General features: G+C 45.1%; 1 protein-coding gene and 1 pseudogene across 1 annotated transcript; one reads left to right on the top strand and one right to left on the bottom strand.

Moving 5' to 3' along the window:
* Positions 1-2,409: 2,409 nt before the first annotated feature.
* Positions 2,410-6,103, bottom strand: CCR4 (C-C motif chemokine receptor 4). Its single transcript, XM_044255203.1, has 2 exons — positions 6,064-6,103; positions 2,410-3,538 (listed from the first exon to the last, which is right to left on the bottom strand). Exon 2 carries the CDS (start codon positions 3,490-3,492, stop codon positions 2,410-2,412), a length of 1,083 nt encoding a protein of 360 aa, XP_044111138.1. The 5' UTR covers positions 3,493-3,538; positions 6,064-6,103.
* A 1,794-nt stretch (positions 6,104-7,897) lies between these two features.
* On the top strand, positions 7,898-8,278 carry LOC122910590 (annotated as a pseudogene).
* Positions 8,279-15,790: the final 7,512 nt, after the last annotated feature.

Here is a 15,790-nt window from a genome sequence, read left to right as displayed (position 1 = left end):
TGGCACCGAGTCTGTGTTCCCCAGAAGCTGGGCGCATTGTCACAAGGAAGAGATGGGTCCAGTGTCTGAGAACGGAGAGTTAAACTCACCTTCGTGTACTACCTTTGTTTAGAAATCACGCTGGCTTTTTGTTCATGTTTCTGGTGCCGAATGAGAAGAAACACTCTCGTCTGTGTTCCGAGGTATCACGCTGGCGTGCCACTGGAAATTCCAAATTCCCCATCTGGAGGGAATCTGCCCCAGCTCTGGGACAAGGGAAGGCCTGAGGAACTTGAGATGATGGGTGACTCCCCCGCAGGAGGAGGGATGGCAGCGGGCAGACAGCACCCCACCCTGTTTCCCACTGTGTGTGCGGAGGATCAAAGCAACAGTGAAACCCCCTGGGCTGGTCTGTCTTTCAGGCCCTAAGGTTTCCCTCTCACTGTGATTAAATAAATACCCTTACAAGCTCTACCAAGAAACAATCATCTTTCCTTCCATCACCCTGGAATATATTCTGCTCTATAGATGGGGGGAAACTGAGGCTAGAAGTGATGTGTTCAGGCTCACTCGGGAGTGCGGGCTGGGCTGGTGTGCCAGGTGGAAGGAGGTTTTCTAGGGAAACCGCCCAAGACCCCGACCCAGCCCTCCCTGCCATGTACACCAGCCTTCTGGTCACTGCTGCACAGGGCACCGCCTCCCCACCCCACGTGGCTGCCTGGGACAGGGAACCCTCTGGTTCCTCCCACTGGCCAGTCCAGTGCGCCAGGTCCACATCAGCTCGCATCTGCAACCTGCATCTGGAAACCCAGCACAGGGTGCCTGGGCGGCTCAGTCGGTTAAGCATCTGCCTTGGGCTCTGGTTGTGATCCTGGGTCCTGAGATCAAGCTCCATGACCAGCTCCCTTCTCAGCGGGGAGTCTGCTTCTCCTTCTCCCTCTGCTCATGCTCTCTCTTTCTCTCTCTCTCTCAAATAAAATTAAAACAAAACAAAGGAAACCGAATACAAACAGTTCAGGAAAAAAACTCTCTGGGACTATATACAAGTCTGTTTATTTATGTCCATAAAGGCAACATCCACTTACCCTTTTAAAATCACTTCTCTGAAAACCAACTTTCTGGAAATGCATCCTTTATAAGCATAGAGCATGTGATAATGTGTAAACTTACAGAAGCATTTGAAACAGATAACTCAGTTCATAGTTCGCAAGACAAAAAAAAATATAGTTTGCAAAACAGGTTTTTTTGGGGGGAGGGATTACAGGTCTCTCCCGACTTGATTAAAGTCTTTACTTTATTCTGATTAAGGCTGTAAGAACAAAGATTTATTTTAATGGTGTCAAACAATTAATTACATGATTAAAATGACCGGCTGAAATTTTGAGTCATCCCACAGTTAAAAAGGCGGCCAATGTTTTAAAAGAGAGGATGACATTTTCACAACTTCATAATTTTTTGATGGTCCTGTTTATGCCACATCAGTAGTAACCATTAGTTGATTATTCTTGCCTTCCCTGATAGGAGGCACTTCTAACTTACTGAGGAAGCATTGTCATACTTTATTAGCCCTGGTTATTTTGAGTTTTGAAGGCTCTGTTTGTACACAAGTAAGAGACCCTACATAAATATATCCGCACATGTATATTATTTGTGAAATTTGAATATTCGTCTGTTGTAATTGAAACAAAACATGCTCACAACCATATGAAAGTGTGTTTGAATTTCCACAAATGTGTTTGGATTTTTTTAATGCCTTGTATTTCATGTTTGGAAATCAGACCATGCTAATGCCTTCACATCCTTACACTTGTCATCGGCATCGAAAGTGTGGCTTCCATTAACAAGTCATCCTTCAAAATAAAAGACTCAAGGTCCAGATTCATTACTTCTTTGTTCCTGTGTGCACCTGGCTTCCGGGAATATACCATGCTTCGGATATATTATTAGAAAAACTCTAGGAGAGCATGTCAAAGTTGTCTATATTGTTCCACAAAAGCTAGAAGCTCATGAAAGGAGCAAGCAGCAAGGAGCAGCGATTGATTCCACAGTTCCTCCTGGAGAACACATCCTTGATTCCACAGTTCCTCCTGCAGAACACCATCTGTTCAGGTAGAAGGGAATGAACGGTCCTTCCCTTACAGTATTATGTAGAGCCTCACTGAAAAGCTGCTTAGAATTCTCCTTCAGTTTACTCGTGCCACAGGCAGGCAAGCCTGGGAGAGGAGGGCTGCCACAGCCGCAGCCCCACTGAACTCTTGCTTCGATGAACTCACATGTGGCAAGAGGAAAAGCTGACCGTGGGGTGAGGAGCCCACGCTCTGCTGTGGATGTAAGTCTTCTTCCTGCCACTTGCTCAGGAACTCTTACTATAATACAGTTTCAAACTCTTAACTCTGGGAAGCTCAACTCCATCTTTTGCCTCTTTGTTTTTCACAGGGCATCATGGAGATCGTGATCCCCGGTGGACTGCGTGTAGGAGGAGCTGGGAGTGTCGGGGGCGTAGAGCTGGAGGAGCCTACAGTATTGGCAGCGCATGAACGGCCCCCTGCAGGTTTTGAAGAGCTGTACTATGTACTTGCGGAATTTCTCCCCGAGGAAAAAGTAGATGACTGGATTAAGGCAGCAGTGAACGAAAGCCAGGGTCTCTGTGGCCTGAATGGCATAGTCCAGGTGCCTTTCAAAGGTGCAGTCCTGAAGGACCCCCAGCTCCACCAGTGTCTCCAGGAAGAGCACCACATTGTAAGGTGTCCAGAACCCCAGGAAGAGGGCCACCACAGCAAAGACCATCCTCACCGCCTTGCTCTTCTTCTCGTTTTTGCAGTGCTGCAGTGTCCTGATGATCATGGAGTAGCAGAACAACATGGTGCCCAAGGGAACCACCAATCCGAGAATGTTGATCTCCAGGGAGCTTAGCACCTTCCACCTTGTGGAGTTGAGAGAGTACTTGGTCTTGCAGTAGGTGTGGTTGCGCTCGGTATAACACGTGCTGAATAGAAGGCCTGGAAGGGAGGCCAGTACAGCCACAGACCACGTGGCCAAGCTGGTGATGACCCCATAAGTTAAGGTCCTCGCTCTCAGGGAGAACACCGCATGCACAATCGCCAGGTATCTGTCAATGCTCATGAGCATGATGAAGAAGATGCCGCTGTAAAAACCCACCAAGTACATCCAGGAAATGATCTTGCAGAGACCGAGTCCAAAAACCCACTGGTCTGCAGCATAGTAGCCCCAGAAAGGGAGGGAGAGCACGAAGAGCAGGTCCGAGATGGCAAGGTTGAGCAGGTACACGTCAGTCATGGACTTAAGCCTCTTGTATTTGAACAGGACTAGCACCACCACAGAATTTCCAAGGAGACCAAACAGAAAGACCAAGTAGTAGAGAGGGGGCAGGAAGAGCTCCCCAAACGCTTTGATGCCTTCTTTGGTGCAAGGCTTGGGGATGTTTTCGTAGAGATAGTAATTACTATAGACGCTTTCATCCAGGGTGGTGTCTGCTATATCCGTGGGGTTCATTTTCAAATCTGCCAGCTCCTCAACCAGGTCTGAGCCCCACCAGAAGCTAAGAAGGGGAAGAGCAAACAAGATTTCTGTAAGAACAAAACCAAACCGGAATGGTGCTGTATACAGAGCATAGATGCTTAATATCTTGCCCCAGACCATCGCACAGCCTTCCCAACCTTCCCAAGTGGAACAGCGCCGTCCCACAGGGCAGTGCGGCCAAATGGGAAAACCCTGTCCTTGGGAGTTAGCAGATTCCATGGTCCAGCTCTGCCCCTTTCCTACCCTTCTGAGGGAGCTTCCGTTCTCTCGTTTGTAAGTGGGGACAGTAAAACCTCCTTCTCAAGGAGGCGTTTTCAAGGACGTATTTCTAATCAGTAGTCTGGGGTTTCTGAATCATTTGTAGGTCAGTTGAGATTCCCAATAGTCCTACACCCGGAGCCGCCTTTGTGACATAAAAACAGAAAACAAACAAAAAGATGAAAAATCTATGCATGTTCCCCCTCAGATTATAATTCCCCAAATTCAGTAACTGCTTAGATAATCATTAGGCTACAAGATTGGTCACCTGACTTTATATTAAAATTCTAATTCCTCCTGCAAGCTTGACATAGATTTCAAAGCACATTCCCTGGTATTATTCATTTAATCCTACTCCATGCTCCTGTCCCCTGCCACCCTCCCAACAAAAGTGGGGCACTCTAAGCCAAGCGACCTTAGGGAACCATGGTGTAGATGACTCATAAAAGGTTCAGAGAAGTTAAATGAGGCCACACAGCTATATGCAAACGTTTCTTTTGGGGCCTGAGTCCTGGTGATGTGCTGGTAAACCAGTTCTGGGGAGGTAGGGAACTCTGATTTATGGTGTTTGCGTGTTTCTATAGTACAAATACTTCCACCACGGCAAAATTGCAGCTACCAACCACCTCACAGAATTCCTGAATCTTGGGGCACTTGGGTGGCTCACTTGGTTAAGCAGCTGCCTTCAGCTCAGGTCATGATCCCAGCATCCTGGGATCGAGTCCCACATCGGGCTCCTTGCTCAGCGGGGAGCCTGCTTCTCCCTCTGCCTCTGCCTGCCTCTCTGTCTGCCTGTACTCGCTCTCTCGCTCTCTCTCTCTGACAAATAAATAAAATCTTAAAAAAAAAAAAAGAATTCCTGAATCTTAGCAGTCTTGAGTTGGTGCAAGTTGTCTCGGGCACACACAGCCAAGTCCCACATCCATTCTAGAACATCACATAAATGGGAACACGCCTGGCCTTCCAGGCCTGGTGGCCCGCTGCTTCTGGGCCAGTCCAATGCTAATGCAGCAGATGTGGTTTCTTTCCCTTCTGAAGACTGCAGTATTCAGATAATTTCATAGTACTCAGATGGTCACTTGAGAGAACTTTCTGGTCTTTTCATCAAAACTGCATGCAAAAATCAGTCTTGTCCACTGAATCCCATCCCCGCTGGAATTAGCCTGACAGATGTCGAAACAGCACATCACAGCCAGAAATGAAATCCCTTTATTTCCCCAACCACCCTCATTTGCTATCTAAATTGGCAAGTAAAGAGATTAAAACCTTCTTAAAGTTATACACCTGTTCACGTGTGAATCAGAGTAATTCAGGGATGAAGGGCTTTCTGACTCAAGGCTGTCTCCTCTTGCTTACTTCTTAACGGCAGCTTGTGTTCCTTATTACAACAGTGTCCGATAATTCATGTCGACCCCCTACTTCCAGCCTCACCACCACATGCCTCAACACTCAAATTACAAACTACATTTGGTTTCTCAAGAAAGAGATTTGGGGGACGTCTGGGTGGCTCAGTGGGTTAAAGCCTCTGCCTTTGGCTCAGGTCATGATCCCAGGGTCCTGGGATCGAGCCCCACATTGGGCTCTCTGCTCAGCGGGGAGCCTGCTTCCTTCTCTCTCTCTGCCTGCCTCTCTGCCTACTTGTGATCTCTGTCTGTCAAGTAAATAAATAAAATCTTAAAAAAAAAAAAAAAAAAGAGAGAGAGAGATTTGGGTTTCCTCCTGCAAACAGATCCTAAAGACCGGGGGCATCGCAGGGTCCCTGGAAAGAATGTTGTACAATGAATATCGATTCTAGTTAGATAAAGAACAATCCTAATCTCTCTCCACCATTTTCCGGTGAAAGTTTAAGGAACAGACGAAGCTGAGGAATTAGGAAATTATAGGGAGAACAAAAAAAGTAAACACAACTGGTAAGTGCTGGGAATCAGCCTTATTTTCTATCTTGACCTGGGAGTCTTGACAGAAGCAAAAAGCAGAAAAATGTGTATATTTGACCAAAATTTTCTGTATATCCTAAGCGTGTGGACTGGGGCCAGATGTGCACAGCGAGAGAGACCTGCATCTATGAACGCCCATCAGACGAGGGCTTGGAGGATGTGAGTAGAAGTAGGTGGTGTGTGAGCTCCAAGATAAGATAAGCCGGCTGGTAGCCCTAGACGCCTGAGTGTTGGAACTGGGTAGCTGGCCAGCTTACAGCACTTCCAAAGTCCACACACCTGTCTAGTGTCTGGAGAGCCTGTGTGGCCTGTGGCCCAAGGCCCTAGGAATAGCCCCGTCCCCACTTACCTTGCTTTCCTGACAGCAGTTCTGAGGCAGGTCTGTGAGCCAGTGCCAGGCTTGCTCGAGAAGTAGAGTGCTAAGAAAGACAGGTGCCTTTGAAGGGCGCGTGGCTTCCTGTGAGCTGTATCCCTCACCCAACTATGCTGAGTTCAAGTGGGGTTTTTTTTGATAGAAGCAGCAGAAAATGAGTGACTAAGATTCACTCATTTCCCAAAACTGAAAGCTAGGAAGGTTTGCTCTCTGCTAGATTGAAGAGGAAAATGAAGTAAGTTTTCTTTTAAAAGAGAAATTTCTTGATTTTTAAACACTGATTTGTTGGTTTTTTAATGTAAAAAATTGCCTTTGGCCGGCTCCCTGCAGTAGAAATGATCTATATATTCTGGATCAGCAGGCTGTTTGTTATTTGCTGGTGGCAGGCAACCATGATGGGCTATATCCTCCAACGAGTGGGAATCTGAGGAGGCTGGAGGAGGAGGCCAGACACAGGCAGGAGAAAGGGTAACCAGACGAGAGAAACACGTATGCAAGTATGTGTGTCCGGGAGGGGCTGGGAGGGCTGTAGTCAACCACGTTCGATAACTGGGTGTAACGTGGCATCCGACAACCTAGCTTTAAGCCCCCTTTGCAACAGGAGGACCCCTGCCCACAGCCCTCTACTTAGAAATCATGGCACTTCCACTGACAGCGGTCGTGGCCGAGGCCCCCTGAGTTTGCATGGCAGTCACAAGTCTTCTGTCCATCATCTCCTCAGCTTCTGCCAGCTTCCAGATGTTTTCCCTCTACTGTCTTCAGTTTGGCTTCGAAGAGCCACAAATGTCATTTTTCCTAAGGAGTTTGCCTGAAAAAGGACCAGAGCCAGAGCATGTTTGTCACCCTTTGTTCATTATTACCTCTGCCGAAGAGTCTTTTCAGGTTTGTTTTTTTTTTTCTTATCTCACTTCCCCATGAAACTTTTTTTTAAGATTTTATTTATTTGACAGAGAAAGAGACAGCGAGAGAGGGAACACAAACAGCGGTAGAGGGAGAGGGAGAAGCAGGCCCCTCGCCGAGCAGGGAACCTGATGCAGGGCTCGACCCCAGGACCCTGGGATCACGACCTGAGCTGAAGACAGATGCTTAACAACCAAGTCACCGAGGCATCTCCTCCCCATGAAATTTTAATACTGTTTATGATGTAGTATGCATATATCAGTGCTTTATACATAAAAAGAGAAGGGTTTTTTTTCCACCTCCCCAAACCAGTTTTTGACTCCTTGAGGGCAATCTGCCTTTACTATAAATGCATGAATTAGAGTGTTGTGTCCCAAGGGGTTCTTTGACCCCAGGGCACTTGGGTGATATCTGGAGACATTTTCTTTGGGGACAGGAGGAGCTGCTGCTGGCTTCTAACAGGAAGAGGCCAGGAATGCTGCTAAAATCCTACAAGGCAGAGGACAGCCCTCTATGACAAAGAGTGCTCCTGCCCAGAATGTCAACAGAGCTGAGAGAGCTGAGCTAGGGCAGCCATCCTAGGGTGTAGCTGGAGAACCAGATTCACAGACACCCTGAGAAAAAGAAATGAAGATCTGTGATCAGATCAGTACGGGGAACTCTGGGCTTGGGTTCAGGTTAAACACCGCTCCGTACAGCAGCACCCCTGGGGCTTTCCAGTGCCAATATCACTGTGACCTCTGGAAGCAGATATAGAATAAAAAAGCCCCTAACATATTTGACCAGTGAATCTATGCCCATTATACAGGGTAATTTATAGAATAAACGTATTTTTAGGTTCTGCCACCATCTTTCTCTTCAATGGGGTGGCCAGCTGGTTTGGCGAAGGCAGCCTTTAAGAGATGCAGAGATGCAGATCCTCGTGAAGACCCTAATGGGCAAGACCATCGTCCTTGAGGCCAAGCCCCATGACGTCATCAAGAATGTCAAAGCCAAAATCCAAGACAAGGAGGGCATCCCGCCTGACCAACAGCAAGCAAATGATTTTGGCAAGCAAATGGCTGGAGGATGGCCATACTCTCTCAAACCGAAATATCCAGAAAGAGGCTTCCCTGCTCTTGGGGCTTCGCCTGCAGGGTGGCCTCATCAAGCCTCCCCTCTGTAAGCTGGCCCAGAGTCACAACTGCGACAAGATGGCTGGCCCCAGTGCTCCCTGCACCCCCACTCTGTCACCTGCCATAAGAAGTGTGGCTACACCAACAACCTGTGCCCCAAGAAGAGGGTCAAATAAGGCCCCTTTCCCCACAGGGTGGCCTCCTGCCCAAGCCCAAAGCCCCGGGGCTTCAAGAAAGTTTTCTTTTCATTGACTGAAGCAGTAAATAAATAAATGAATCCCCCTATTTTTAAAGATTTTTATTTATTCATTTGACAGAGAGAGAGATCACAAGTAGGCAGAGGCAGGTAGAGAGAGCGGAGAAGCAGGCTTTCTGAGCACGATGAGGGCCTCGATCCTGAGACCATGATCTGAGCCAAAGGCAGAGGCTTAACTTACTGAGCCACCCAGGCACCCTAAATCCCCCTATTTTTTTAAAAACGCAGAGCCTGGGGAAGCTTCTGTCATGGAATCCCAGGTCTTGAGGGACAAATGAGAGAGCTGGGGGCACGGCGGGAAGCTAGGAAAGCCCCGGGCAAGCCCATGTGAGCACCGTGCCTAAGCCTCTGTGGACCTGGCCTGGGAGGAGGAGTGATCGGGTGTTTGGGTTCTAGAACATGTGATAGGCAGAGGTGCCAATGATCATGTGTTATCACTGGTGATTGTGGGTCCAGAGACGCTCCTTTGGAAGGCAGTTAATGCTTCCATAACTCAATCTGCCTGTGTGAAAAGCATCCCGGGTCCGAGGGAGGATGAACGTGACTTCCAGCCTCTGCGTTGGTCGACAGCACTTGCTCTGAGGCCTGCTCCATCTGGCTGTGGGTCCCAGTGCCACCAAGTCATAGCTATGTGAACCTCAGTCTTCTCATCTGCAAAAGGGATGATACCGCCTGAGGACTGTGGAGAGGCCCAGCGAGCTAGTGTTGGTGCCAGAGACAGACACTCCACCATAGCGCTGGTGGTGGAAATCAGTAGATAAAACGCACAGTAATAGCTTTCTCTCATGAAGTAGCTGAGCGTGGCGTGTGGCCCGGAGCCACAGATAGGAACCCGGAGATATTTGGATGCAAACCCAATGGGCCACATTCCATTTCTGAGTTAGTGCTAAGGTGAAGAGCACATTTCAGGTTTCCAAGTTGTAAAAGTTATTGTCCTGGAGAATGTCTGTCTTTCAGTTTGCAAAGTCATAAAAGGTTAACCGTCCTGGAGAAACACTAAATAGGTTTCCCCCCCAGTAGGGGTTTCAAAACTAAGCAATACCCCCACCCACCTCCACAGAAAGATCCGTATTTAGTCATGTCTATTTCATAGATGGGGAAATAGGAACCTAGGGAGAGGACAGGTGTACTCAGGGCCACACAGCCAGAGACGCAGTCAGTAACACGTACACTCTAGACGTTTTCATAGACACCATCTTCCACTGGGCTGAACGAAAAACTCAAACCTGACTGGAGAGGAGCAGACCAGGAAAATACACTCAGGGCAAATCCTCCCCCAAGGCAAGGTGGTGTGTGGCCCAGCCCCGGCAGCCAATGGGAAGGAAAGCCGCAACGTAAGACTACCAGCGCCCTCTGGTGTACCAAACCTTATATCAATACCAAAAACGTCCAAGTCTATTCCCCAGTCCATGCATACCACACCAGCCCACAGGAACCAGCCTATGTGACCCTGGAAACCATGCCCAAGGACTTCAGGAGGAGCTCCGTGGAACTCAGCTGCAAGGCAGTGGCAGTAAAACATAAAAGATTTGGGGGCGCCTGAGTGACTCGGTCAAGCATCTGACTTTGGCTCAGGTCATGATCTCGGTGTCCTGGGATCAAGCCCCACCTCAGGGCTCCCTGCTCAGCGGGGAGTGTGCTACTCTCTCTTTCTCTCCCCCTGCCTCCCCACTCCCACTCGTGCTCTCTCTCGCTCTCTCGCTCTCTCTCTGTCAAATAAATAAATTAAATCTTAAAAAAAAAAAAAAAAGCATCAAAGACCTGGAGTCAGAAAAGCATCAAAGACCTGGAGTCAGACCCGTTACTTTCATTTAAAATGAGAAAAGGCTGCCAGCCAGGGCGACACCCGGCATTGCACCCAGGGACAGAGCAACATTGAGCTGGGCCTGTAGGGGGCAGCTTATGTTTGACAAGTAGGGTAAGGTTAGTTTTCATGGGTTCTCTGCTGATTGGCTAATTTGGATAATTTGAGGTCTTGGGGCAGAGGAACTGTCCCAGCTCCCTGGGGTCTGGTCCCAGGGTGATTAGGGCTGTGGACAGTAGTCCCAGAGCCCAGATGCTGATAAGGAAGCTACTGCTCAAAAAAGGGAACTGATCAGCCTCTAGTCAGGGCCTCAAAACTGGATCAAAACAGCACTTAAACAAATAAGTCATTTTACAGGGGAGGTCTGAATACACAGACAAAACTTTGATAAGGAAATAGAAAATTGCAAACAATTAAATTACAAATTGATTTTTAAAGAGATAACTAAAACTCCCTGTACATTTGAAAATTAGAAAACACATTTGCATGGAATCCAGACATCAAAGAAAATATAACAATGGAAAATAGAAAACACTTGAAACAATGATAACAAAGTATCATTTATCCAAAATAGTGGTACACAGCTGCGGGGGGGCCTGAGAGGGTAACTGAGCCCTTACGTATTTATATCAGAAGAGAAGAAAGAATGAAAATTAGTGAGAGCTGTTCAACTAGAAAAAGAAACAGTAGAAAAAGGAATTGTAGAATAAACTCAAAAATGGTATGAGGAGGGGTGCCTGAGTGACTCAGTGGGTTAAAGCCTCTCCCTTCGGCTCAGGTCATGATCTCAGGGTCCTGGGATCGAGCCCCGCATCGGGCTCTCTGCTCAGCAGGGAGCCTGCTTCCCCCTCTCTCTCTGCCTGCCTCTCTGCCTACTTGTGATACTGGCAAGGATACTGGTGGTACTGGAACAAGGATAGAAAAATAGAAACAGAATAAAGTATTTAGCAATGAACTTCAGTGACTGTTCCAGAGACAGACTATGTTTTTTATTATTTAAAAAATCTCCAATAATGTCCTACTCTCCAGAAACCTTATGTGTGAAATCCCATATATGAAATCAGCCACCCACCCCTAACATAACAATATAACTAGAGAGCCTGCTAATGGTTAAAACCCAGAGGAGAGCGGTCTCCTCCAAATGCCCCAAGAGATACTTTATCACCTAAGATTACAATTCTTCAGGGCAGAGGCACCTGGGGAGCTCAGTCAGCTGAGTGCCGACTCTTGGTGTGGGCTCAGGTCATGATCTCAGGATTGTGGGATCAAGCCCGTATCAAGCCCCATATTGGGTTCTTCCCTGGGTGTGGAACCTGCTTAAGATTCTCTCTCTCCCTTTCTCCTCCACCCCTCTCAAAATAAATTTTTTTTAATTTAAAAATTAAATAAATAAATAATTCTTCAGGGCATATTCTCTGTACCACCTCCCACCCAACCCAACCAACACACACACAAACCACCAAATCCTATTTCTGGAATAACCAATTCCCTCCTTCTACCTTTCAGTCAGTCCTGGCTGAGGTTCTTCCTCCTGAACTCAATGTTCTATCTCTTCTTGATTATACACAATTGGAGACACAAAACATATAAACACAGGTTTGTATATTTTTAAAGTATAAACAATTGTAATGTCTCATTTTACATACGAGGGGGACTGTAAGGGAGAGTAACAGAGACACAGTTACCAAGCTGACAGGATGAGTTACCATGAGGAAGGGAGAGGGGGAAAAATCATTCCTGTAGCCCTGAGAATCCTTAGGTGGGACCTGGGGAGGCAGCAGGTGGCTGCCTTACACCCACATGGGCACAGTGGTTCTCTCGTGAGAACATTCCAAGTAACGCTTCATATGAAATTACATTTATTTTTGAAATTACATTTATTTTAATCATAAAACCTTTTTCATATAATTCTAATGATACTGAAAAATGGTAGTTTAATTTAGAACAAAATGACTTTTTTCTTTCTCTGAACATATTTACAGCTTTATATAATATATGTGTGTGTGCACCTGTATGTGTACCTGTATGTAAACACACTCATGAATGCAAAGACTACTTATGTGAATAACATTTACACCTATACCAGAAGCTGAGGTAATAAATAAGGTCATGTAATAAAATCTATCCATGGTATAACAATACCTCCCAATCACAAAACTCCTCACCCCTCATCTTTTTAGGATCCAGGTCCATTTTCCTTTATGAGGCATAGATGCACTGTTAACAATTTCGAGATAATATTTGAGTCTTTGGGCTTTTTAAAAGGTGGAAAGAAGGAGACACATTATGGATAACTGAATGCCGATAAATGACCCCTTTTGCATATAATTGAGAAGTGGGATCAGTTTGGTCAAGGTTCAGTCTAAGCTGAATTACGAAAATTAAGAAAATGTGAAATCATCCACATTTTATTACCAGTATCAAAATATCACTGTATTGGTTTTCTGATGGGGCTGTAACAAATTATCACAAACTAAGTGCTTAATCAACATGAATTTATTACAATTCTAGCGGTCTGACTGAGATCAGAAATCATTTTCTAACTCGGGGTTAGTAGGCCCAGTTTCTTCTAGAAGTTCTAGAAAGAATCTGTTACCTTGCTTTTGTCAGCTCCTGGAGACCACCTACATTTGCTGGTCATCTCACGGTCTCTTTGTCTCCAAAGCCAACTGTGTATCGTCTTCTCACCTCTCTCACTCTTTTTATAATGACCTTTGTGATTACACTGAGCCCATCAGATAATCCAGAATAATCTCCCTATCTCAAATCAAATGAACGGAATACCATTGGAATGTAAAGGAACACATTCATAATTTGTGGGATTTAGGATATAAACATCTTTAGGGGCCATTATTCTATTTACCAAATCATATTCAGTAATATCATCACCGATCTCATCAGAAGACTAAGTATTGAGAAACTGTCATTGTATAGTAGCAGATACAAGTTTTCCAAGATCACAGTGTTCACCTGAAAGTTCCCACTTAATCATTAGCAATAAATACTGTCAGCTGTTTCACTTGAAATAACAGGCTCACTTCATTCATTTTCAATAAAATGTCTACAGACAATTTTTTTTTAAGATTTTATTTATTTATTTGACAGACAGAAATCACAAGTAGGCAGAGAGGCAGGCAAAGAGAGAGAGGAGGAAGCAGGCTCCCTGCTGAGCAGAGAGCCCGATGTGAGACTCGATCCCAGGACCCTGAGATCATGACCTGAGCCGAAGGCAGCAGCTTAACCCACTGAGCCACCCAGGCGCCCCTGTCTATAGAGAACTTACCTGGATAGTTATACATTGTAAGTCATTCAGGTAAGATGGAATTCCATGTGAATAAGGGTAGAGGTAACAGAATCAGTTTTCCTGCTTCATCGGGAAATGCTGAGGTACAACTGGCACTGGGATCACTTGGGAGAGGTGAGGAGAGTACAGTTTTGTGTACTACCTCAATTTGTCTAAAGGTCCCAGTGGCTTTACCCCATTCCTTTTGTACCATCAGGACAAATATTACCAGAGTGAAATAGTGTTATTATGAATGTAGTTTTGATATCAAGAATGCCCTGGAGAGGGTCACAGGGATCTGCTGTCTGTCACCTCCAAGGGACTTAAGACCACTCTTGGAAAATTGCTATTTTCAGGAAAATTGCCACCCCATGGCAGCAGGTACAGCAGAATTTCCCCGTTTACGCTGGCCGTGATTTAAGTTATTTCAGGATGAATTTTAAATTTTGTCTTTAAAGCTCAAAGATAGTATTTCTTTCCAGAAAATATACTTTGAAATATGTAACAGAATTCTGGGAAACAAGTGCTTTTTAAGCTCGCAGCTCAAACAAGTTTACTTTTGCTTGAGACAACTTCACACTGTCGAGTGCAGAAGGGCTGTGAGCCTCCTTCTCATTTTGTCATTCTTACTAAGAACACTAAACAGCTTTGATAATGTTAATTTGGTCATTTTATTAAATAAAACCAAACTTAAATATTCTACCAACTGGAATTACCATAAAATTGCGGAGTTTGCCTACAGAAAGGATCATGTCTAAAGTTTAATGAAGCTCATTTTTTTCTTCTAAAAGGTAGATCATTGGGGCACCTGGCTGGGTCGGTGGGAGGAATATGCAACTCTTAATCTCAAGGTCTTGAATTCCAGCCCCATGTTGGGTGTAGAGATTACTTAAATATTCTTTAAAACAATTTTTTTAAAGGTTAATGATCAGTCTTTTGTTTTCCCTTTCTCTTTGTTAAATCTATCAGAGCACTCAGGAAGAGCTCAACAAAGAAAAAAATTCATATCCATTGGACCTCAGCATCTCTATTCATCTTAAGGTTTTTCAATTAATGCATTTTTCATCTACTGCACAGAGAAAAGGTTTTGAGTTTTATTTATAAAACATCAAGTTTTGGGGCACCTGGGTGGCTCAGTGGGTTAAGGCCTCTGCCTTCGGCTCGGGTCATGACCCCAGGGTCCTGGGATCAAGCCCCGCATGATCTCTGTTCAGCAGGGACCCTGCTTCCCTTCCTCTCTCTCTGCCTGCCTCTCTGCCTACTTGTGATCTCTGTCAAATAAATAAATAAAATCTTTTAAAAAAAAAAATCAAGTTTTCATGATGAAAATCATGAATGATCCTGGAAGGCATGAGATGCAACAGTGGAGAAAAATATTAGTAAACACTTCTTTCTGAAGGAAAATTAGCCTAATAAAACAAAAATAAATTGCATAATTTGGAAGATAAGTAAATATGAGGTAGAATTAAAATATCATTAGAAGATAAAACATAAGCCACCTGAAGCTCTCTCCTTCGCTCTGCTATCATGGTGTGTGCAGCTGACTTCCTCAAAACAGCTTCTCATAAGACCTTTGGGATCAAGGGATTCCTGGCCAAGAAACAAAACCAGAATTGTCCCATTCCCCGGGGGGATTCAGATGAAAATTGGTAATAAAATCTGGTATAAGTCCAAGAGGAGGCACTGGAGAAGAACCAAGCTGGGTCTATAAGGGATCACACATGAAATGACACATGTATTTATGCTGCATGAAAGGTCACACGCTCATATCCTGTCACTCTGTAAACATCACTTCCAGGTAGATGTTTACAAGTTTTATTGGGGAAATGACTTCTTTGTTACTACACTTCTGCTCTAGTATGTTGGCTTGGTGATAAAAATGTGAGAACTTTCATTTGAAAAATAAAATAAAACAAACAAAGAATGATCAGAACTAAAGTGTTCCACATTTTAAAAGTCCTATATTAAAACTTTATTAACTTTGTAGTTTAAATTTTAAAGGAAAACTCTAAAACGATAGACTATAACCCCCTTTTTTAAAGTTTTTATTTATTTGTCAGAGAGACAGAGAGTGCGTGAGCAGGGGGAGAAGCAGGCAGAGGGAGAAGCAGGCTCCCCACTGAGCAAGGAGCCCAATATGGGACTTGATCCCAGGATTCTGTGATCATGACCTGAGCTGAAGGTAGAAACTAAACTAAGCCACCTAGGCGTCCCTAAAATATAACATTTTAAATAAAAGAAAAAAATTAAAGAATAAAAGTGTCTCCATTCAAAAGTACTATCACTACTTAAAAGACAGAATATTGGGGTGCCTGGGTGGCCCAGTTGGTTAAGCGTATGTCTTC

This window comes from Neovison vison, chromosome 6 (genome assembly GCF_020171115.1).
Source record: "Neovison vison isolate M4711 chromosome 6, ASM_NN_V1, whole genome shotgun sequence".
Classification (NCBI taxonomy): Eukaryota; Metazoa; Chordata; class Mammalia; order Carnivora; family Mustelidae; genus Neogale; species Neogale vison.
Note: the sequence above shows the minus strand (reverse complement) of the source record. Positions and strands in the feature narration are given on the sequence as shown.

Excerpts from the sequence above, each read along its gene's own strand:
- CCR4 (XM_044255203.1), bottom strand. The coding sequence starts at position 3,492 with ATGAACCCCACGGATATAGCAGACACCACCCTGGATGAAAGCGTCTAT.